Source organism: Lissotriton helveticus, chromosome 2_1 (genome assembly GCF_964261635.1).
Source record: "Lissotriton helveticus chromosome 2_1, aLisHel1.1, whole genome shotgun sequence".
NCBI lineage: Eukaryota > Metazoa > Chordata > Amphibia > Caudata > Salamandridae > Lissotriton > Lissotriton helveticus.
In genome coordinates this window covers 883,668,465-883,693,114 of record NC_136059.1, presented here as the reverse complement: position 1 = coordinate 883,693,114, position 24,650 = coordinate 883,668,465, and the positions used below count along the sequence as shown (strand labels likewise).

The following is a 24,650-nucleotide window of genomic DNA, read 5'->3' as shown; positions in this document are numbered from 1 at the left end:
GTGGGGCAAGGCTTCAAGCTGTGGACAAACAGGTTTCCATGAGGCTATATACCATCTCAATGACTTTAGGATTAAGATTTTAGTAACTTAATAGAACTCTATAGCAATTAAGCTTTTTGGAACTAATGTGACTTTTTTATTAGCTGCTATGATGAAATATGAGACTGCTTCCCTTACAATGATTTCCTGCTAAAACACATTTGCTGCTGTGGAAAGCTCTGACCAAGAGCAACCTGAGTCCAAAAGCAGATGAATTCCTTCTTCTGTCGTATGCATGTTCAGTAGAGTTCTGAATTAGGTACCCACATGTGCTGCATTTATGAGTGGCTCTAACTTGTGGGTGGAAGAGACTCCTGGCCCCTCCCTGACCAGTAGGGAAATTGTTCCTAGGAGTAACCCTACCCACTTTTGCAGAGGTTTCAATGTGCCCCAAGCAAACAATCCCACAGTGCTCCTCTCTACCCAAATCTAAGATGGTGAAATACTTTACCCCTTGTTCGGAGCCTGTGCACAACGCCACAAGTGTGGCCATGGAAATGAGCAACCCCTCCTCTGTGATCACTTCAATTCTGTTCTTGGGGGCATTTCCTCTCCCACTGAGATTGGTGTCTTCCTGAGTGGAGGTATAAAAAGGGTCTTGTCAAGGTATCAGCTAACATTACCCTGTGACACGGTAGGCCTCTTTGAAGTTAATCAAGTCCCTAAGCACAGACCAAATGCTTTTCCTGCCAAATGAACAGAACACCTCCCCACATCTAAGGCCTTTGTTCTGCTCTGAGAAAAGTTTTCCACCAAGGGGCTATTGAGCTGCCATGTGACAGATGGAACTCATGAAAAATGTATTTCCAGAAGCTTTAGGCAGGGACAAAATAGCTTTATAAAAGTACCCTTTCCAAAATAGTATTTACAAATCGTACTTCACCAGTGAGTATTTCAAAAAGCCCAGGAACATAAATTGTAGCTGTGTCGCAGTCAGATATAACATTATTACTTTTAGTATTGTATCCCAATGCTTTCTTGTGGAACAGCCAAACTTGCTACAGTGAAATTGGTTTTTGGGGCCTTTGCACTGTAAGAACATGTTTAATATTGAAACATTATATGTACTACTTTTAAATACCACACAGCCTGCCCTATAGACAGTAAGGCCTACTTTAAGGGGATAAGACTATTTAAAAGGAAGTTTTAATCCTGTCATATGGGGTCGAATCTGCATTTTAAGACTGCCCAATCAGGCTAAATGTCAGGCCGTTTGCCATGTTTGCACTGTCACTGTAGTGGGTGACAATTGGAATATGGCCTCTCTTAAGGGTCACCCCAAACTTTTTGCCTTCCACCTCCTCCTTTTCTGAACTTGTTTTTGTTGGCTTTAGAACTCTGAGTACTTTACCACTGCTAAATAGTGCTAAATGCATCTGCTTTCTCCTCTAAACATAGTAACATTGACCTATCTACAATTGACACATTTAAATTACCTATAAGTCCCTAGTAAGTGCACTATATGTGCCAGGGTTTGTAAATTAAATCCTACTATGGGTCGGCAACACTGTTTGTGCCACTCACACAAGTAGCCTTTTAAACATGTCTCAGGCCTGGCACTGCAGAGCCTTTGTGTGCAGTTTACACTGCCATGTGGACCTGGCATTTAAAACCCTTGCCAAATCTTAAGCTCACCTTTTATTACATATAAGTCACCCCTAAGGTAGACCCTAGACAGCCCATGGAGCAGGTTGCTGTGCAATCAAAAGGTCGGACATGTACTTTTAGGTTTTGCAAGTCCTGCTAATGAAAAACACCCACATTCATTTTTCAATACTTTGTGACATATTCCTCTCATAGGTTAACAGTGGCAATTCCATTTTACACTTATAAATTGTAATTCCTGATTGAGACGGAGTAGATCTGTCATGTTTCATATCACTGGAATGGTAATGACAAACCCTCTTTACTGCTAAAAATCCATTTTATCATTACCCCATTTAAAAATGACGCTTTTAGAAAGATGGAATTTTCCTGCTCTTAGCCTGTGCGCCTGCAGCCTGCCTCCAATACATGTCTGAGGTGGGTGAAAGCTGCACTTTGTGTATTCTCTCTAGACATTTACACACAAAGAGAGCTTAGGTTTGACGGAGTGCCATCCATATCCTGATGCATAATGCTTGGTTGGATGGGAGGGAGGAGTTCACACCTACACCTGAAGAGGCTGTGCCCTGCCCACACACAAAGGGTACATAGCCCCCTGTAATGAGTCTGAAGCCTGAGCTGGGATGGAGGACCTCTGTGCACTTTCAAGACTCTCTCTGAAGTGGATCACTGAAATAATATCGACTACCAAAATATCGACTACCCAAAATATCGACGAGAAAATATTTACAACCAAAATATCGAGTTTGTATGTACAAACAGGTAAGTACAAAAATATCGAGTACAAAATATCGTTAACAAAAATATAGTTGTAAAAAATATCGACTTTAATAAAAACAATGTTTAATTACATTAATATAAAAAATTAATTACTAAAATATAATTAACAATACTTAAAATAACTTTTAATAATTAAATAATTAATGAAAGTAAAAAAATAATATTTTTTTAATCATATTTCTTAAAACATATATATATATATATAGTAACAAAATTAAATTAAATATTAGCCAATATTATTAACGTACAAATACAAAAGAGTAAAAATTACTATTCCCACTGCAAAGAGTGCAACAGTGGATATATGACGTTACAACGCAACTTTTACAACGCACTACCATTACAACGTAAGTATTGGTAAGTATATAATAATTTAATTTAATTTAAATTATTTAAAATTATTTAAATATAATTTAATTTAATTTAATTTCATTAAATTAAATTAATGTAAATTTAATTTTACTTTATTTTTACACTGTACCCCTGTACCCCTGTACCCCAAAACTGACCCTGAACCCTAAAAATACCCCTTTACCCAAAAACCCAAAACTGACCCTGAACCCTAAAAATACCCCTTTACCCAAAAACTAAAAACTGACCCTGAACCCTAAAAATACCCCTTTACCCAAAAACTAAAAACTGACCCTGAACCCTTAAAATACCCCTTTACCCAAAAACTAAAAACTGACCCTGAACCCTAAAAATACCCCTTTACCCAAAAACTAAAAACTGACTCTGAACCCTTAAAATACCCCTTTACCCAAAAACTAAAAACTGACCCTGAACCCTAAAAATACCCCTTTACCCAAAAACTAAAAACTGACCCTGAACCCTTAAAATACCCCTTTACCCAAAAACTAAAAACTGACCCTGAACCCTAAAAATACCCCTTTACCCAAAAACTAAAAACTGACCCTGAACCCTAAAAATACCCCTTTACCCAAAAACTAAAAACTGACCCTGAACCCTAAAAATACCCCTTTACCCAAAAACTAAAAACTGACCCTGAACCCTAAAAATACCCCTTTATTTTAACATAATTAGCAATTAATCAATTAAATTAAATTAATTACCAATTACATTTTAATTAATTAACAAATATTATTTAATTACCAATTAATTAAATATTACTACCAATTAATACATTTACATATTTAATAAATAATAATTAAATTACTTCCCACCCTATTCCCCTATAAACCCACAACCCGCTACAGGAAATACATTATTTTAATTTACATAATTAGCAATTAATCAATTAAATTAAATTAATTACCAATTAAATTTTAAATAATTAACATATAATAGTTAATTACCAATTAATTAATTATTACTACCAATTAATAAATTTACATATTTAATTAATTATAATTAAATTACTTCCCACCCTATTCCCCTATAAACCCACAACCCGCTACAGAATAAAATTACACAATAATTTAAAAAAAATCATTAATTAAAAATAATTATAACATAAAATGACACTTTTCACACATATTATAACATAAAAACACTATAAATAATTACATATTATATAAAAAACGATATTTTTTACTTTCGATATTATTTACAGTCGATATTACTTCACATACCTTAAAAACGATATTTTGGCTGTCGATATTCTGTCCTGTCGATATTTTCTCCAAACGATATTTAAAACTCGATATTCTGTCCAAACGATATTTTGGAGTCGATATTATGTCTGTGCACCCTCTGAAGTCACCTCCACTTCAGAGGTACAGCTGGGTATAAGTACTGTGCCTCTGACCCCACCAAATCAGACACTTATAGGCTTGTGAAGAAACTCTGGAAGGAGGAAGGACTGCTGTGCTGCAACAAATACTGCCACTCTGCAGGACTTCAACTCTGGAAGAACTGATTTCCTGCTGTGCTGTCCTGCTTCCTGCTACCCTCTGCCCTGCTGAGGAAGAACTAGAATCTTCAACTGGAATCCAGAGTGATCGCCAAGGGCATGCTGGTTTGCCTCTTGTTTTAAGACTCAGGGATATCAAAGTGTTACACCCAGCCCCTGCGCCTGGTCATTCGAAGTGGATCCAGGTGCTTGCTCCAGTTAAACTGATGCATCCTTTGCTGAATAAAGCAGAATTGATGCATCACCGTTGTTGCAGGAACAGAACTAGCTCATCGAACTTGGAATCAGTGCATCGCCAATGTAACTGATGCATCAGTACCACTGTATAACTGCCACCACAGGGAGAGACTATCAATGCATCCCCTGGATTGCGTGGAGAAACACAGCAAATCAGCTTTTGCACCAACACATCTCGGAACCGGTGCTTCATCTTTGGAACCAGCTCATCAACATTGTTGTGTGGAGAAATTTGACGCATCACCTGGGCTGTGGGATCGATACCAACACATCGTTCAGCTGCACTCCCCATCTTGCTGTTGCGACCAGGATCAAGGTACCTTTGTTCAATGTGCCTTGCATGGCTCCTGTATCCAGCCCTCACTCCATCATGGTCGACTTGAACTCTTGATTTTGCCCTGGTACAGCACGACTAAATAACCCCATAAGCGCTTATTGCTTGTAAGTGCTATTTTCCCTCTTATTCCATAAAAATGCATATCTTGACTTCTACTTATTGGAATTTTGACATTTTGATCTTGTTTTGTTTATAAAATCATACATCTATTTTTTCAAAACTGGTGTGGGGTCTTTTTGTGGTGTTTTAACTGTGTTACTATTTGAAATCTTGAACATATGCATTCCACATTGATTCTTGAGTTCAGAATGCCTGCTCCGTGCCAAGTTACTACAGTGTGAGCACAGGTTAATTTATAGTGTGTATCTGACTTACTCTGACTAGGATTGTGGTTCCTGCTTGGACAGGGTGCATACCTCTACCAACCAGAAACCCAATTTCTAACAGTGACCCAATAGGTGCTGCAGTCCACTAATCACATTTAACCTGTGTACGCTTTGCACCATATACTAGGGATGTATAGGTATGTTAAATATGCCAATTAAGTGTATACCAATTCAACATGTTTTTAACAGAGCAAATACACTCGACACAGGTCAGCATTGTTCCAGTGTGCACAGTAGAAATAACTTGTAAAACAATCTAGCACAAGAGAAGGGGTGCCTGTGCAAAACGGGGGATTTTCTCATAGCCATAATCAATCATATTGAAAAAAAACGCTAAAGAATCTTCCATTTCAGGAGCAACTTAAATTCTAAATATATTTATGTAGAAATGTATGAGATTTGCCTCACATGCCTTCAAAACAAGTATGGAAATTATAGGATTTGACTAGTTCAAACTGGAGATGGACGAAATTCCCTTTTTCCCTTTCATGGTCAGTGGATGAGAAACTTTGGGCAATTCCACCTATTTTTCATCTGATTGCCCAGGAGTGAAAAAAGGGAGTAATGCAGGGGAAATGCCTTGCAAAACAAGAATTCCTCATTCCAGCCATTAAGGAATGCGGGGAATTGGGAATTCTGGTGGTGTCTGGCACTGTCAGAGGTCAGTCACTATAATTAAATTTTGGCTAAATGCATTAGGTTATTCAAAATGCCTGCCCCCTGGCTATGCTCTTCACTGAAGCTTGTTTGTGGTCACTGCCTGCCTGCAGGACCCTGCAGGCAGACCCTGCACACTGACTTCCCTGCTGTGAAAGTTACTTTGAAGGGCAGTGTCAAAGGCCCGGGCAACATATATTAATGAAGTTGACATTAAAATAAATATACTGCCCTGCCCAACAAAGTGCTTCAAAAAGCAACTGGGCTTTTTGTTTAATTGTCTGTCAACTAAGGGTCAGATCAACCCCACTTCAGCCGTATGGATGTAAAAAAGAAAATGGATGAAATTGTTGTGATTCGCTTACTACGTGGGAATTTCGCCCACCTCTATGTCAAACTAACACACTGTCCTATTTGGAATAATCCCAGCATTCTCCCACAAATCAATTCTCTTCTTTTAAAAACCTGCAGAAGTCAAAATATAATTTTGATAAAAACAAATAATGCCTCACATTTAAAAAAATCTCTTGTTGCGACCTAACAACAAAAAATGATCTCGCACAGAATGCACATAATTGGATATGTAGAAATGTACATCTAAAACAAATTCACGTAATGATTTTTTCTCTGGCAGCAGAGAAATCTCATCCAAGCAGAAGTGGGGTTTACCTCCCCAGATCAGTCATGTTTATGTGCCACTGTCCAAGCTGCCTGTGCTCCTGCAAGCAAGTGCATGCCAAGTACAGGAATCAAGAGAATCCACCTGATGTATACGATATGGAGCGTCCCTCGGAAAAACCTAAACATTTCCTCCCCAATCCATTTGCCTGGATAGCACATTGTCCACTTTGGAAAGGCATTTTCTATGACACCAGAGGATGTATTCTGTGGGGTGATAAAAGGCTGTGTTACACAAACACACGTCTTACACTGGACTGAATTTAACTTTGAAAGCGCGATTATAAATGAATTAGGCTTTTAATTTTCTTGTCGAAAAGCTCAAGGGTCCTAAATCCTGCAAAAGAGTGATGATTACACATAGCCCATATGCAAAACTAACTGATGGTCCGAGAGTAACACATTTTACCCCATTTAGTTTCAGGATGATGGCCGTCTTTTAGGTTTGAATGAGAAAATGGACGTAGGATGAGGTTGAAACAGTGGTGTAAAGCAAACAATGCCCCTCCCCCCGCACAATGAGGTGTAGGGCCCTTGGTCGGCTATATCTCACTGATATTTATTGACCTTGGCCTAAATGGGGGCGCCATGAAGGATTTTGGAGCACTTCAAGGGTGGGTCCCATGTGCGCCACAGGGGTTGCAAGGGGTGTTTCACCCTTGGGTTGTAATGTTGAAGCTTTTCCAGCTCTCTTTTGAGAACTGTAGACTATTCATCTCACAGCTGGATGACACAGTTTAAAAGGTTTTTAAAATTAGAAAACACATCCATCATTATTGGTGTGTGGGCAAGACTAGAGGTAATTTTAGAGGAATGTCAACTGAAAGAGGTTTGAGCCCATTCTGATCCCCGCTTAAACTTGAAGGAATCCTGATTTTTTTTTCTTTCAGAGGTGATAGAAAACTTAGGGTGGCATCTCTAGGTATTGGACCTTATCCACAAGGACTACAAAATAGAGTTTTACTTAGATGCTGTTACAGCGGGATTTTTGATCTATTGCTATCGGTCTAGATCCCAACTCAGGTCGACTGAACCGTTGATACCTGTCATAGAGTAAAAGGCAATCCACTACTAGGTCAATCAGTTAAGGACTTACACCACTCTAAAGAACCACTTACTACGAATAAGTTTTAAAAGTTTATTATAAAGCCAAAGTTAACTGGAGATACAAACATCTCAAAATAAGGTTCAAAAGATATACTGGTATCAATACAAACATAAATTTTCTAAATGCTCTTAGTCGGCAGAAGAATATCACCAAAACCAATTCAAAAATCATCAGAGTTGCAAGAATGGACACAAGCTGTAGCTTGTGAGTCATTTACAGAAAGGAGGAAAAATCCAGATTAGACTGTCCCTACACTAGACTAAGTGACATCCCTACTTAGTAAAATCTTAACCTAAAAAGGTGTCAGCCGTGGTGACTTCCAAAGAAGATCACTCACTTCCCTTAGTCTTCGTTGGTGAATCGATGTCTCGCAGTAATCCTATCTGCCTACCCATCCGCTCTCTTAGGTTCCTCAGACCATCTGCCCTAACTCCACCCAGGGGTGCTGTCCCTAATACAAAATCACATTTACAATAGAAACGCCCTTTAGAGACGCCCCTCACGTGGTGTCAGTTCTGGCATTTTCCATGCTGATACTCCTCTGGGCCCATCGTTAGCGTTGACCTTGCTTCTCAGACTCTTCTCCGGCAGGACGGTACCCCCCAGGAAATTCCTGAAGCCTCCTCCAGGCCTGTGCCTGACTCCCTGAACAAAACTCTATTCATCACTCTCTTGATTGGAACCTCCTCGCACCTGCAAACAGACACTTGTACAGTGGGCCCCAAATTCCGGCCTCCACCGTATCTTCTTAGTCGTAAACCTTCGAGCAGGCTCCGCAATTTATGCTTAACATGACATTTCTCTAACTAACACATGCAGATCAAAAGAAATGAGCTTATCCATTCAGGCCTATTAGAATTACACGAAACGGGCCTGTGCACTCTGTAAACCTTTAATTTCTTAGTCTAAACAGTATTCTAACATTACACACAATGGTTATATGAAACACTTCTATAAAACATATATTTCAGTTCTATGATCAATAATACTTTGAATTACAACAACATTAAAATCCACATCATGTGAGAATGTAACAGCCCCTTTCATTCTCTGTGAACTGCCATGTGGCCTACACATTTCTACGTTTATCAGTATTACATTCTCCTCTACAACAGCCACATAACATGGGATTTCAACATCATTCTAACACCTCTACACACTTCTACATTAGCTTTTCACACTGATATATGCATTCTATTTTATTTAAACACTCTTATGTATTTTCACTCTATAAATTCGACACTCTTATGAAATCTTTACTAAACTGATGCAACGTGCTTGTAAATATGGTCCACTTCTATTTTTTTCTCGATTTGCGCTCTCTCAGTTCCCCCCTTTGATGACTTTCAGTAGTCATCACCATCACAACACCATCCCTGAGGTATGAACTAAATCGAACAGAACTCGTTGCAATCCTCTCTCGTTTCATCATCTCTAGAGCCCTCATACTCCTGTACTGATTATCCTGCATCACAGCTAATCTCCTCTCTTGCTCTCTCATGGATCTCTGCAACCTATTTGATCTATACCATTGGTACAGCCGCACCAATCCCCACAAGGTGATTATACAAATCACTATTATGATGATAGGTTTCAGTATGTACCAAATGAAACCCTTTCCTAGGTTGGCAAACCAACCCCCAACTTTACCCATTCCATGACCTACTTTTTCCCACACATTCACCTGTGTTAAATACTCAATCTCATGATGAATTTCAGTGATGTTCCGTATATACTTTTCTAGAGGTTTTGAATTGTCTGGAATGTAAGTACAACATTCCTGAACCTTCAAAGCCTTACAGACTCCTCCCTCTTTGGCTAACAGAACGTCTAGAGCAAGTCGGTTCTGAAGAACCATTGCCCTTATCGATTGCATCTCTCCCTCCACCAGCATTAATGATCTAGCAGTACTAGCGGACAACCTATCTACAACTGTTGCCAATCTTCTAATCTTGACATCATTCAGTACTATCCCTAAAAGAGGAAACATAGCACCAAATACGTCTCCAACTACCTCCTCATCGCTTACATCCCTTCTTCCTCTAGCTTGCGTTCCTCCCTCTATAATTTCTAGATCCTTAGCATGGTATATTTTGGGGAAGACAATTGCTAAATAACATGATCCATACCAATTATCCGGTAGTTTCACGTATGCATTTCTTCCACAAACAAAATATACATTCGGGATCACCTGCATTCCCTTCAAGAAATCCTTCGTATAATATTCTAATTGGAAAGCATGTTCACAATTTACTTCTCCCACAAACACATTCTCATCATAGGTTTTACCCCTATATATACACAGTTTCCCTTTTTGCTCTCGATCTAAAGCTATTGGACCATTACTACCCTTTCTTTTGTGTGACCTTTCTTCCTCGGTCCAATCTGTTTTCCATTGGCCTGAAGCCTTCAAGATCTTCTGTCTCCTATACCGATCATCCACCTGCCCTATAAACCTTTTCTCAATTTCTGACACTTTACAAGTCAAATTATTTCTTCGGGCATGTGAAGTATCCAACGTTTTCCAAGGAATGAAAAATTTCTTTAATCTATCTTCACTCCTATAATAATCCCACTTGTTCATGTGCTTGTAGTTTGGAACTTCTGGTAAAACAGCATAAAAATTTGAAAAATAATACTCAAAACCATCACGTTCATAAAATATACTAAGCAACAAACTACATGTGATTCCATAAGTCAATGGAAGATGATGATATCTAATACCTTCGTCTACAGAGGCTGGCAATTGCATGCACACGTAGCAATCCTTTGCCTCCATAGCATCAATATATTCATAAAGCAATTTAGCATATGCATTTGATTTGAAATTTCCCTGTGATTCATCCACATGCAACCTACGAGTCTCTGCTACTAGTAAAACTTTATCTTTCTCTGTATTGTCCCCCCTTTGACCAGCAGTAGTAGGTTTCTGTATCGGTACAATTTTTGCTTCCTTTGTTGCCTTCTCTTCATTTTCATGTACCACTACATATGATATAGTAACTACTAAAACTATAAGAAAAATTACTCCCACTAAAAGTGTGCCTACTATGCATTTTGTCTTGCGGTTTGGGTTGCCGGCCTCCATGATCTCAAGACAGTGTAGTTCTGATTTTCCTTCACAACACAAAGTCTCTTTTCTTTGCTTATTCAGCTTTTCCGAACCACACCTGGAAGCTGATAATCCCTTCTGCAAGATCAGTCTTTGAGTTCTTATAGCAACAGACAACCCTAGCCCTTCTCCGTCCACTAGATGGGAAGTCCCTAAATTTCTTCTTCTTCCGCTTGGCGCTAGGTTATCTTTCAATCTGTTTATTTACAAAGTCGTTAGCAATCTGGAATCATACGTGTTCCAGCGGCTCTAATCACGTATTCTAATATTTCTAAACGAAGAATGATCTCCTCGAGTGTTGGCATCGTTGAACAAAAAGTCGGAAATTCTATTCTGTTTAAAACCAGTTCTCTTATCCTGCTCAGATAAGGAGGGTTGGGGATAGTGAGTGTCAGCAACCCTTCGACCTCCACTCCTGGTACCAACAACACTACTTCCAATGTTATGATTGGGTCAGTACTGGTCACTGTCACTTCCCTCACCCTCCCGGATCTCCGTGCTCTGGACATCTGCAGCTAGGTAGGTCCACTCAGGAGTAGCGTATCTTCTGCAGGGCACTCGCACCCTCCTCGATCTTCTCGGACCTTCCTGTTCCTGTCTTTGTGCACCTTCGACCAAATCCGAGTCTTCAGATATAGGAGCAAGAGTTCTCTCTGGAGTTGGCTTCAAGCTCGACCTCTTCTTTCTTTCAGGCCAACTAGCTTCTCCACGCCCTGTTCTCCTATTTCTTGTCCTCACACTCGGTTCTTGATCACTTTTGTCTTGATCTGTATCTGAGCCGTATTCACAGCAACTTTCTCCTTCGGTGGCAACTTCAGTTTCACTGTCGTCCTGTCTTTCTTCTGCTGGATCTGTAGCACTCTCAACTTCTTCCGACACCCCCACAGCTTGACTGATCCCCTCTAGTGGTTCGCCGTCCACAGCTGGATTTTCATCGGTGAGAGGAGCTGTTTCTTCTAAGGGTGCTGGAACTCTTCGAGTATGGGAAGCATGAATCCAGTTTGGCAGCCCTCCACACTTTACAGCAGTATTCCTTGTCAGGATTATTTGGTAGGGCCCCTTCCAACGCATGTCTAGGCAGTTCTTCCGGACGTGCTTTTTCACAAGTACCCAATCACCAGGGCACAAGTCGTGACATAGGTCTCTTGAAGATGGAACTTCAGCAGCCTGCACCTGAAGAGACACAGAATGAATGACATCAGTCCCTTGCAATAATCCAGGATCAGGTCATCTGTAATATTCAACAAAGCTGTAGTTGGAACAGACGGAAGTCTCATTGCCCTCCCCAATAAAACCTCATGTGGAGAGAGACCTGTCCTCCTGTCTGGTGTGCTACGCATACTCATGAGTACCAAGGGCAAAGCATCAGGCCAGCTTAAAGATGTTGATGAACATACTTTGGCTATTCGGGACTTTAGAGTTCAGTTTATCTGCTCCACGATACCTGAAGCCTCTGGTCGATAGCTACAGTGCAACTTCTGATCAATGTTTAATGCAGAGCAAAGCATCTTCACAACTTCACTGTTGAAATGAGTTCCTCTGTCTGATTCCAAAGAGGTCGGCACCCCAAAGCGCGGGATCAACTCTCTAAGCAACAATTTTGCTACTGTGAGTGTACCGCACCTGCGTGTAGGGTATGCTTCGACCCATCTGGAAAATATGCATACAACCACCAGAACATACCTGAGGCAGTTGATTTTTGGCATCTCAATAAAATCTAATTGCGTTCGGTTGAAAGGCCCCCCAGACCTCCCAATGTGACTCATTGTAACTGGTGTTCTTTTCCCTACGTTCAATTGCTGGCATGTGACACATCTTTGGCACACTGCTTCTGCTGCAATCCTAAACCTAGGATTATACCAAGTCTGCCTAAATAACCTCAGCATGGCATCTCTTCCTAAGTGTACTGGACCATGTATCTGTCGTGCCATTGGACTCACTAATTCATCAGGTAATACTGCCCTTCCATCTGCTGAAACCCACAAATCCATTTCACTTTTCACACAACCTGCTGTTTCCCATGCCTTTTTCCCAGAATCAGGTGCGTTCTCTTGCATGTCTTTTAAATCCTGCCAAGTATCAACTGTTTCTAGCATCATGTTTAACTCTGTCTTTTCTTGAGTCCCACCTACTTCCACTTCCGTGAAAGAATATCCTTGCTCCGCGCAGTATCGAGCAACTTCGTCTGCATATCGATTACCTTGCGACACAAAATCTGTATTTTTGGTGTGGGCTACACATTTAACGATCGCAATTGCTGCTGGACCTTGTAATGCTTCTAACAACAGTCGCACAAATTCCCCATTTCGAATAGGCGAACCAGAGGAGGTCATGTAACCTCTCTGAGACCACAATTGCCCATAATCATGAACTACACCGAAGCCATATTGGCTATCAGTATATATGGTGACTCTAATTTTGCTACCTGCTAAACAGGCACGTGTCAATGCAATGATTTCGGCTACCTGAGCGGAGTGTACTCCTTCCAGGCAAGCGGCTTCCACAACTCCAGTAATGGTGCAAACAGCATAAGCTGCTCTCAACCAACCAGTATCGTCTCTTAAACATGAGCCATCAACAAAGAAAATTTCATCAGGGTCAGTCAACGGCTCATCCACAATATCTGGTCTTGGCTTGGTGCATAGTTCAGTCACATCAAGGCAATCGTGATCTTCACATTCTTCGCCTTCTATATCATTAGGAAGTGGCATCAATGTAGCAGGATTCAAAACAGAGCACCTCTAAATGGTCACGTTCTCCGCAGCAAGAATAACTTGCTCGTAGCACGTGAGCCTATTACTGGTTAAGTGCTGTGTCTTGGTCCTGGTCATTAACAGTTCTACAGAATGAGGTACATACACCACTAATTGGTGTCCCATGACTATATTTTCACACCTTTCAATGCTGACACCTGTTGCAGCAACGGATTTGAGACATCCGGGCAACGCTGCGGCTACCGGATCTAAAGTAGCCGAAAAGTATGCAACTGGTCTACGGGCATTTCCATGAGTTTGTACTAAAACTGACAAAGCACAACCCTCTCTTTCGCAGCAGTAAAGTGAAAATGGTTTTTCGTAATCAGGCATCCCCAAAGCTGGAGCACGGCACAAGTCCTCTCTCAGCTGTAGGAACGACATCAAACAATCCTTGTCCCATGGTACCGGATCACTCACCTCCTTGTGTGTCAGTTGTTGTAAGGGTTTTGCTTTAAGGGAAAAGTTAACTATCCACTGTCGGCAATAACCAACCATTCCTAGGAACATCCTGACTTCTCTCTGTGTCATAGGCGCGTTCATCTTCATTATCGCCTCTATCCTATCTGGTGACACCTTGCGCTTTCCTTTTTCTATCCGGTGACCCAAGTACTGTACTTCTGTCAGACAGTACTGCAATTTGCTCGGAGATACTTTATGCCCATTTTCAGCTAAATGGTTCAGCAAGGCGATGGTATCAATCTTACAAGCTTCTTCCGTTCCTGACGCAACAAGTAGGTCGTCTATGTACTGGACCAGAACCGAGTTCTGTGGCAGTACTAGACTTTCAAGATTTTTCTTCAATAGCTGGTTGAAAATTGATGGGCTTTCTGTATACCCTTGTGGGATACGACACCATGTTAGGACACGATTTTCCAGTTTAAAAGCGAAAAGATACTGGCTTTCCTCATCTAATGGAATTGAAAAGAAAGCCTGACAAAGATCTATCACGGTGAACCACTCAGCTTGGAATGGTATCTGAAACAATATCACTGATGGATTCGGTACCACTGGACAACATGAAACAACTATGTTATTAATCTTTCGAAGATCTTGCACTATTCTAAATTTCCCACTAGGTTTCTGCAAACCCATAATCGGGGAGTTGCATGGACTACCCACGATTTCCTTCAGTATTCCCTGTTGAATCATAGAGTCGATTACGGGTTTTATTCCTGCAATCGTCTCCGGGGTCAATTTGTATTGAGGCGTTCTTGGATATTCAACATTTGGTTTTACCATGATCTTCACTGGTTCTACTCCTTTGATCAATCCTATCTCTTCTCCAGTAAAATCTCATACCTCTGATGACACTGTATCTCGCAAGTCCCGAGGAAGGTCCCCCACAGTCAGGGTAGGATACAGTTCTACGCATACTCTCGAATTTGCAACTTTAAAGGTAGCATCCTCATCTGTAGTCTGTACCTCTACTCCCTGAGGTGTGCAGTATATTGTGCAGTTCAGTTTGCACAATAAGTCCCTTCCTAACAGACACACAGGACTAGAATCACATACTACAAACTGATGTTCATAGTTGTGGTTTCCTATTCTCACTAGCACTGGTTCCGTCAAAGGGTTGGTCATTCTCCTATTTGCGACTCCTACCACTTGAATAGTTTCCCCCGACATTGGTAGATCTGGAACCACTGCCGATCTCAAAGTTGATCGAGTAGCTCCGGTATCTACTAAGAATGTTGTAGGACACCCTGCCACTTCAGCCTCAACAAACGGTCCTCTTTGATCCACCTCTAGAACTGCCCCGAGGGTACAGTCCTCCTCTCTACTTACACGTCGTCCCGTCAATGGATCAACGTAGTAACACTCTTCTTCGTCTATAAAAAGAGGCATTTGTCTATAGATCTTTCCCCCTGTCGTAATCTTTGGTGACTGCGGGAACTGAGCTCGTGGAGCCGAAGCCCCCCCTTTGGCCACCTTACTCTTTGGCACTGTCACCTCTTGAACTGGAACTTCTCGAACTTCCTCCTCCTCTACTTCTAGTTCTCCGTTTTCAGGGTTATAGGGACACTCGCGTTTCCAATGTCCCACCTGGTGACACTGGTGACAATTTGTCGTTTTTTTCAATGTAGCAACGTCTATTCTAGGTCTCGGGTTTTCCTCGTTGTCCTTATTCTGACTATTTGGTTTCCTTCCCATTGTCCCTGTTCCCTGATGCTGCTGTCCACCCTTTCCAGCCGACTGCACCTGCACCACCATCAGTTTCTCCTTTAGTTTCTTTGCTTTGGAATCTATTTCATCACTGCAATACCTCGCGTATCTCAAAATCTCATCCAATGGTTTGTTTTGCCAACAAATTAAATGTTGCTGAATCATCAAACAAATATCAGGTCTCAACCCCAAAACGAACTTCGATACAAACTGTCCTATATCTTTGGGATCCATTACATCTAATCCACTGTATTGTTTGAACGTTTTCAGCAATCGCTCATAAAACTCATGAACTGTCTCCTTGGGTTCCTGTCTTGTTCAGTCTATTTTTACCCAATCTATATCTTGTGGTGGCACCGTCTCCTTCAGCCATGTCATCACCCTTTCATAATTTAACATTACTCTTTCTGACGGTCCATTAGTACGAGCATCCCTTTCTGGTTCTGCAGTTGGCCATTCGACACTAACCTTGCATGCTATCCACAAGTCTCCTGGGACCACAATGTCGAATAAGGTGTTCAAATCAATCCATAGTACTTTTGAAATCTTGACAAACCTCTCTACCTGCTTGTACCACTCTACAGGATTTTCCCTTAACTTCGGAAATGAGTTGGTAAATGCAGCCAAATCTCCCCTACTCCAGGGCACGTGTACATAACTCCCATTCGCTATTTCTCGCAAAGGGAATGCCTCCATCTGCAGTAGCCTTCCCTCCGGAGACATTACATTCGCGCTCCGCCTAACAGTTCCCTTTTTGGACCACCTCTCTTCCCATTTGTCCAGATCTCTCCATGCTCTTATTCCTGTGATCAGTTCCCTTATGTGTGCTTTTAATCCAGTTGTCCTCCTCTCTTCTAAGTCCTGATCTGCATAATGCAACCTATGGTTACCCTGCAATGCCTTTGTTCTGGACAGATCTACCATATACTTGTCTGCCAGTTCAGACAGTTTCTCGTGAGTTGCTCTTGCCTTTGGAGTAATATCCTTTGCTATAAACAGCAGCTCATCTTGTTCGTACATGTCAATCCTTTCTAAAGGCAACGCACCATCTATTATCTCGTCCAGATCAGATTTTAAGCTGGTCTCATCGAGTCTTTTGGCTTTTATCACAGCTTTCAGTATGCTATCTCTAGAGAGTCCATTTACATCTCTCCCATCACAGCTCTGATTCCTACGTCTGGGCTCAGGCGTGTTATGGGGAGTCCTCCCATGCTCCCATCTCTCCAGGTCCCATGCAGTTCCATCCTCTCTGGGTGTATAGTGAAACACTTCTCTATTTCCCATAGTCCCACATTTCCCATTCTGCCTGGTTTCTCTAGGTGCATGGTAAGACATTCCATTATTCCCCATGCCTTCGCAATTTGCCTGTGATCTCTGATCACTCGACGCATGGCAAGCTTCTTCGCGGTTCCCCATGTTCCCACGATTCCAGTGCTGTACATTAGCATCAAGTGCGTGGAGAGTGCACTTAAACCTATCCCTGTACTCTTGTGTCCTTTGGTCTCCCTCACTTTGAATGAGACGAGACGTCTCTCCACACTCCGCACTTCTACCTTTTTGCTCCTGCCCATTTCCACCGTCAATATGACGTGTAACTTCTCTACTCTCCTGACTTTTACCGTCCCACTCCTGACTGCTTTCGCTAGCCCCGCAGTGAGATAGTGTCCCGTTGCCTCTACTTCCCCATTCAGCTTCTGCTCTTGACCTGTTGCTCGGTGCTTCTGTGGACCTATCCCATTCCTTCAAGTCAGCCCTCAACTCTTTATAGGATTTCGGCCGTGGTCCCCTCAAGTCCATCGGTCCTCTTGGACCCCCCTGTTCTGTTATGGGATCCACTGCTGAATCCAATGGGGTGCTCCACGTTATCGGTCCTGGCAATTGCCTCCAGGCATTTGTCGTGTTATTCCTTCTTTCCATCTCAACTCTTTCTCTGTCTAGCCGTACCTGTTCTTCTTCTCTCCTTTTCTCGGGGTGATAAACCGACACTATAGGACCTATGGTAACAGGTACTTGAAGAGCATCTGGCAATCCATAAGAGACAACCCTCTCTGTTGCTGGCATCTTCTGCACCACAACCCTTCCGACTACTCTCTGTACAGGACTATGTTGAGGTGTCTCCTCACCTTTGGTAGGTACCCAATTCGTTATAGGGAGTGGCCTATTCCCTTCTATGTCAACCCTATCTTCCCTTGGGAGCTCAGTACCTTCTATCTCCCTATTGTCCGGAGGCGGTCTATCTATCAACAACCTATTTATTAGGCCATCCTCCGACTCGCTCTCGTCATCCTCTTCTATGGGTCTCTTTTCTCCTGTAACCTCTCTCACTGGGTACAACTTATCCACTTCAATCGTCTGTACCCTCCATTTCTTGGCTTCCGCATCCCATTTGGCATCTTGCACTGCCCTTACTGATCGCCTTACCCTTTCTTGGCGTCTGTTCTGATTCCTATTGTGCGCCGCCCTAATCCACGCATTAAGTGCCTCAAACTGTGTTGGTCTAGGCAAAGGTCTCAATGAGGACATAACTGCTTTCAGCTGATGCAGCGCTTCTAGTCTAAACGTTCCGTATTTCGGAAAAGTCAGTTCCTCATTCCCTTCTGTAATCTTACTCCAAGTATCAAGCCACAGTATAGTATGCAACCCAACATTCGTTGCCATATAGTGAGCTGGTGTACCCTCTGGCGGTGCCTCTTCCCCGTAATAAGATTCCCTTCTTTTTCTCTTAAAGATCGCTCTCAAACATTTGAAACACTTCATGTTCAAAATCTACAAAATTTCTGTTTTCTCCGCGTTCGTTTACTTCCTGATGACAATCCACCAATCCCAGCGCGGTTCTCGCTAACCGGCCTATCACAGCGCGGCTTCACACCAACCGGCCTATCACAGCGCGGCTCTCGCTGACGTCACTCCAACTGGCCTATCACAGCGCGGCTCTCGCTGATGTCACACCAACCGGCCTATCACAGCGCGGCTTCACGCCAATCGGCCTATCACAGCGCGGCTCTCGCTGACGTCACTCGTCCCCCTTCGCAGCAGTTCCCCTCCTTTCTCAGCTCGTCTCCCGGTCATGCATGCGTCCCATTCATACTCTGAAAAATGATTACTTCCGACCAAGCGATCACTTTCCTTGACTGTAGGCCCACAGTCTAACTGTAATTGTCACCTTAACTGACGAAATGTCTTTCCGTGTACGTCCAGACAATCGCCTTAACTGATAGGTTACTTACACACGGTAACTTTCGACCTGCGTCCGTTACCCACACACTCACTCTTGTGTTCCCCCTATCTCGGTCCTGCGGGCGATCAATGGTACCTCATGACCCCCTTTACTCTGGTCGACAACTACTCTGGATGTTCGATACACCCGAACCACTTAAGCTATTCTCCGAACATAAGATTTTCACCCAGGTTGCGCGCGCTCACAACCCTCTCTCATTCACACTACAGTCACTCAACTCCGCATGACATTACAATACAGATACAACACAAAACACCGCAATCTGTCAACGCATGACCCTTGTTATACTCACTCTCGTCCGACCCCGCTGCTTTTCTCTCGCACCGTCAGCACCTTCTTTGGCAGGCGATTCTTCCGCTGCTCATCTCTCGATCTCTAGGGACCTTGGGGTAATCGTAACCTAGTCTAGATCACCTTCCTCTAGAAGGTAACCATCCGTCTCTGCTACCAACTGTTACGGCGGGATTTTTGATCTATTGCTATAGGTCTAGATCCCAACTCAGGTCGACTGAACCGTTGATACCTGTCATAGAGTAAAAGGCAATCCACTACTAGGTCAATCAGTTAAGGACTTACACCACTCTAAAGAACCATTTACTACGAATACGTTTTAAAAGTTTATTATAAAGCCAAAGTTAACTGGAGATACAAATATCTCAAAATAAGGTTCAAAAGATATACTGGTATCAATACAAACATAAATTTTCTAAATGCTCTTAGTCGGCAGAAGAATATCACCAAAAGCAATTCAAAAATCATCAGAGTTGCAAGAATGGACACAAGCTGTAGCTTGTGAGTCATTTACAGAAAGGAAGAAAAATCCAGATTAGACTGTCCCTACACTAGACTAAGTGACATCCCTACTTAGTAAAATCTTAACCTAAAAAGGTGTCAGCCGTGGTGACTTCCAAAGAAGATCACTCACTTCCCTTAGTCTTCGTTGGTGAATCGATGTCTCGCAGTTATCCTATCTGCCTACCCATCCACTCTCTTAGGTTCCTCAGACCATCTGCCCTAACTCCACCCAGGGGTGCTGTCCCTAATACAAAATCACATTTACAATAGAAACGCCCTTTAGAGACGCCCCTCACGTGGTGTCAGTTCTGGCATTTTCCATGCTGATACTCCTCTGGGCCCATTGTTAGCGTTGACCTTGCTTCTCAGGCTCTTCTCCGGCAGGACGGTACCCCCCAGGAAATTCCTGAAGCCTCCTCCAGGCCTGTGCCTGACTCCCTGAACAAAACTCTATTCATCACTCTCTTGATTGGAACCTCCTCGCACCTGCAAACAGACACTTGTACAGTGGGCCCCAAATTCCGGCCTCCACCGTATCTTCTTAGTCGTAAACCTTCGAGCAGGCTCCGCAATTTATGCTTAACATGACATTTCTCTAACTAACACATGCAGATCAAAAGAAATGAGCTTATCCATTCAGGCCTATTAGAATTACACGAAACGGGCCTGTGCACTCTGTAAACCTTTAATTTCTTAGTCTAAACAGTATTCTAACTTATTACACACAATGGTTATATGAAACACTTCTATAAAACATATATTTCAGTTCTATGATCAATAATACTTTGAATTACAACAACATTAAAATCCACATCATGTGAGAATGTAACAGCCCCTTTCATTCTCTGTGAACTGCCATGTGGCCTACACATTTCTACGTTTATCAGTATTACATTCTCCTCTACAACAGCCACATAACATGGGATTTCAGCATCATTCTAACACCTCTACACACTTCTACATTAGCTTTTCACACTGATATATGCATTCTTTTTTATTTAAACACTCTTATGTATTTTCACTCTATAAATTCGACACTCTTATGAAATCTTTACTAAACTGATGCAACGTGCTTGTAAATATGGTGCACTTCTATTTTTTTCTCGATTTGCGCTCTCTCAATGCCTTTAGATTTAGGTATCATATTAGATGTCCGAGTTGTGAATGCATTCAAGGTGAAGGTCTCGTGAAAGGTAGCAAAAATTGACTGGAGTAGGTTACCATATGTTTTCTCAGGACATATAATACTCTATATATCCATTGTACAGATAATTTCAGGGTGTTATTAATGATTGCCATTATAAACACTGTACACGTCTACACGCACTCAGTTTATTTATCTCATCCATGCGTGGTGGAGGAAGGAAGATTAAGCTTTGAATTTGTTTAAGGATGAGAATTGCTGAAACAGGGGTGGACACAACGTAGCGGACATTTGTTGGCCTCAGTATGAGTGACAGTGGAGGAACTTGCCAATGTCAATCTGTCCAGAAAGATCTATGTGAATCATCACCAGTCGAAATGTTCTATGACATCGCTCTGTGTCTTTCCCATTTTATTTGGATGCCTACCTGCTTTTAAAACACAGTTGGGCGATTGTACATGCTGAGTACTTACAAGAACCGCTGCGGGTCTATGGAGTTTTATTTATCCATCCCAGGAGTTCCGAAAGTAAAATAAATACCTTTTTAGCCCCTGCTGTGCACCCATCAGACATTATTTCCTATGCACTTTCAATATTTTAATAGTATGTCTTTTCTCAATCTTAAATGTTGTGACAGGCAGTTACATTATAAACCAGATAACAATGATACATATTAATTAATATGTGAACAGCAATAAGACTACAGCCAAGTAGAAAAGCATAGTTTACCTCCTCCACAAACAGCATCACAGTCTTCCCAACCAGAATGTGTCCACATGAAAAGAGGCTCATTCCCTTTGGGGCTCTGATTATCGGGAACGGGGTCCAGTGGAAGTGTATATTCGTAGTGAAGACTATAATTCTGGTCATGAAAAAGAAGCACCTAAAAAACACACACATGTATTGGTGTACAGATGTATCACATGAGACTGGTGGTTGTGGTGAAGAAGCAAAACATTCCCAGAGCCAAACCCATTCCCAAGCATTGCATTTAAACTTTCTTTAGACTTATTTGGATCAGTTGCATAACAAAACCTCAGGGTGGTCCCCTGCAAGATAAGGTGATGGGGCTCTCATTACCCATTCCCTAACTGCCTTGCTGCTTCTGAGTGTTTTATTTGTTTGCAGCTGGCCAGCCAAACGGGACCCCCTTTAAAGGCAAATGGTGTGGGGGGCCCCCACACTTTCAGGTGCCTCCGTTATGCCCCTTACTTGGATGCATGGCAGGTGAGAGCAGAATGGCCAAGATAAATGTCAGGTGAACGACTGTCATCCTTTTACAAGGAATGGCGAGAAGAAAGTGAGCGAGAAAACATGGTTTGACAAACGAAGAGGGACATTTGGCTCAAGAATGAGAGGACAGGATGGAGAAATGAAAGGCGAGAGGTAAAAGGAATGCAAATGTGAAGTATTGAGAAGTGCAGATTGTGCAACACATTACGAGAATAAAAACATGAGGAACATATCCTCTACTCTCTTACTTGTCATGCCTGCAACGGAATAGTGAACCTTGTTTTGAAGCCCTGATCTAAATTGGGCAATGTCCGTTGCCCTACAAAGCCCAGGACCAGCAAAGGCCAGCTTGAGCTGCACTTCCGCCTACCTTCTTCTGCTGGTAATGATTAGGACTGCCCCGTCTTGATCAGTAACAGTGTCTGTGCAGTGGTGACACGATCAAATTAACCATAGATATCAGATGCGAATCTCAGGACGCTAAACTGCTTTCTACAATGAAGGAGCTTGGATATATAGCCACAAACCTGAGCGTCAAATCGGAAAGGTCTTTATCATAGCAGCAATGATTAGGTAATTATAAAATACCTGGAACACAAGTGCATGAATTTTGGACCCGTGTGACTGTGCCTTTTCTCTATTAATATTTGTCTTTTGCATTTGTTCATGCAAGGGCAAAAAAAAGCAATGGAAGTTTTGTTGTCCGTTCACTCTTGCAGATGGACTTTTACAAACATTGCAGAAACTTTAGGACCCGCGGCCAGGTTATGCTTAGGTTTAAAAGGTATCAGTCTTCACAACACTCCGCTTACATCCAGTGGAACGCAGAATCCAAGTAAAATAATATGTACCACACACAAACGTTTCTGGTTATAGGCCATAACAACATTCTAAGAGCAGCCCACAACCGCATTCAAAATAAACCCTAAGATCCCGGCATTTTTAATCCCGCACACCAAATTTAGATGGGCTAAACATGAGGAAAACTATCTTGCATATACGGCACTCATCGCAGAACTATCAGAACTTCAGGCATATCGTGCATATTTAAACTCTAACTAGATTAGAGTTTATGGGTGGACTAGAAACTTTCAGGCACTTAATTCATGTCCAAACTCACACTGGATTACCCACCACACCCCAACAGGGATTAGGCACAGCAGTAGGCCACTCATATCCTTGCATTAAGATAGTACATCTAAAAATTGCTATATTTATCCCTTCACTTCAGCTTTTACATCCACAGGTCTTCTGTAAGAGCAGATAGGAGAAACTCTTGTGAACGCCTAGCCATTCAGCCTTCAATAAACTTTACTTAGCAAAGTCATGGCATAGCACAGCTCAAAAAATGATATTTAAACTGACAGCATCCTAAATTTTAGAGGGGGTACTGTTTCTGTTTTGGTGAAACTGGAGGAATTTTTCCCAAAGTCATACAGTTAATCATAACTCTTTAAATATTTTCCAATGCATTTTCTCTTTATTCTATGAGGTTACTTTTCGCCCATAATATATACTTCGTGGATGCTAGCTCTATTGCAAGAGCTTCGATTCTTTAGATTAACAAAGATAACAGACATTGAAGTGAATGAAACACATTTTTACTATGAATATACCTGCTGTAAAATGTGCTGATAAAATGCCATGGGGACTCTGTGCTACTTATCTTGTAGTGGCAAAGCCAAAGTTGGTAGGTATGAAAAATATGAGTCCCCAGTTGCAACTGTAATCACACACACACACACACATACATGCACACACGCACACACACACACACACATACACACACACACACACACTCATGAATGACCAAGGTCAATAAAAGTGATTTTTAAATGTAAGTATCTGTAACAATACATGCATTTTAGCTACATAAATGTCCTGTTGCATAATCAATTACCCCATCTACTTGGATGGACGAAAGAACGGATTGACGGAGGGAAAGGCTGTCTACACTTACTTAACACAGCTACATCATCTGTATGAACCCAACGGTACCAACTCATGGTTTATTTCAACTTCATTGAAATATGGCAGCAGCATTATTTACAAAACAAATGGCGTCAAAAAGCTGCAGGAAAAGCCCAACTAGTGCCCACCAGAAAGCTCACACTAAGACGTGGTGTAACTGTTGTTGAAGAGTAGAAGGGTGAAATTATATCTTGGCTTTTGGTGCATTAACCTCTGTGTAGTATCTTGGTTGGTATGTTTTACATGTCTACCACTGCTCCACCAGTGGAACACTCTTGAGTTGATGTCATCTAGAATGTTGGTGGATCAATATCTGAGTTGGAGAAGGGCGCTCAGCCATGTGTAATTACACAGTTGGAGAAGGGCTGAGCGCCTTGCTGGCTGCTCCTGGTGGGGCTGAATACTAATGTACTTCTGATCTCCATCTAACTTGAATAAATCCTCCTAAAATCATCTACCTGCGTGGAGTCAGTCACTACACTCTGCATCTACATTTCCTGTACACTTTGAAAACCTAGGAAAGAACAGTGCTTAACTT

The 24,650-nt window shown here is 41.9% G+C and overlaps 1 protein-coding gene across 1 annotated transcript in view; it reads right to left on the bottom strand.

Moving 5' to 3' along the window:
• The window catches only part of ADAMTS19 (ADAM metallopeptidase with thrombospondin type 1 motif 19), a 1,315,906-nt gene that overhangs the window by 181,674 nt on the left and 1,109,582 nt on the right, over nt 1-24,650 (bottom strand). The window contains exon 18 of the mRNA XM_078675613.1: nt 21,638-21,791. Within this exon, the coding sequence (XP_078531739.1) occupies nt 21,638-21,791 (154 nt within the window). The remainder of the gene's footprint in view (nt 1-21,637; nt 21,792-24,650) is intronic.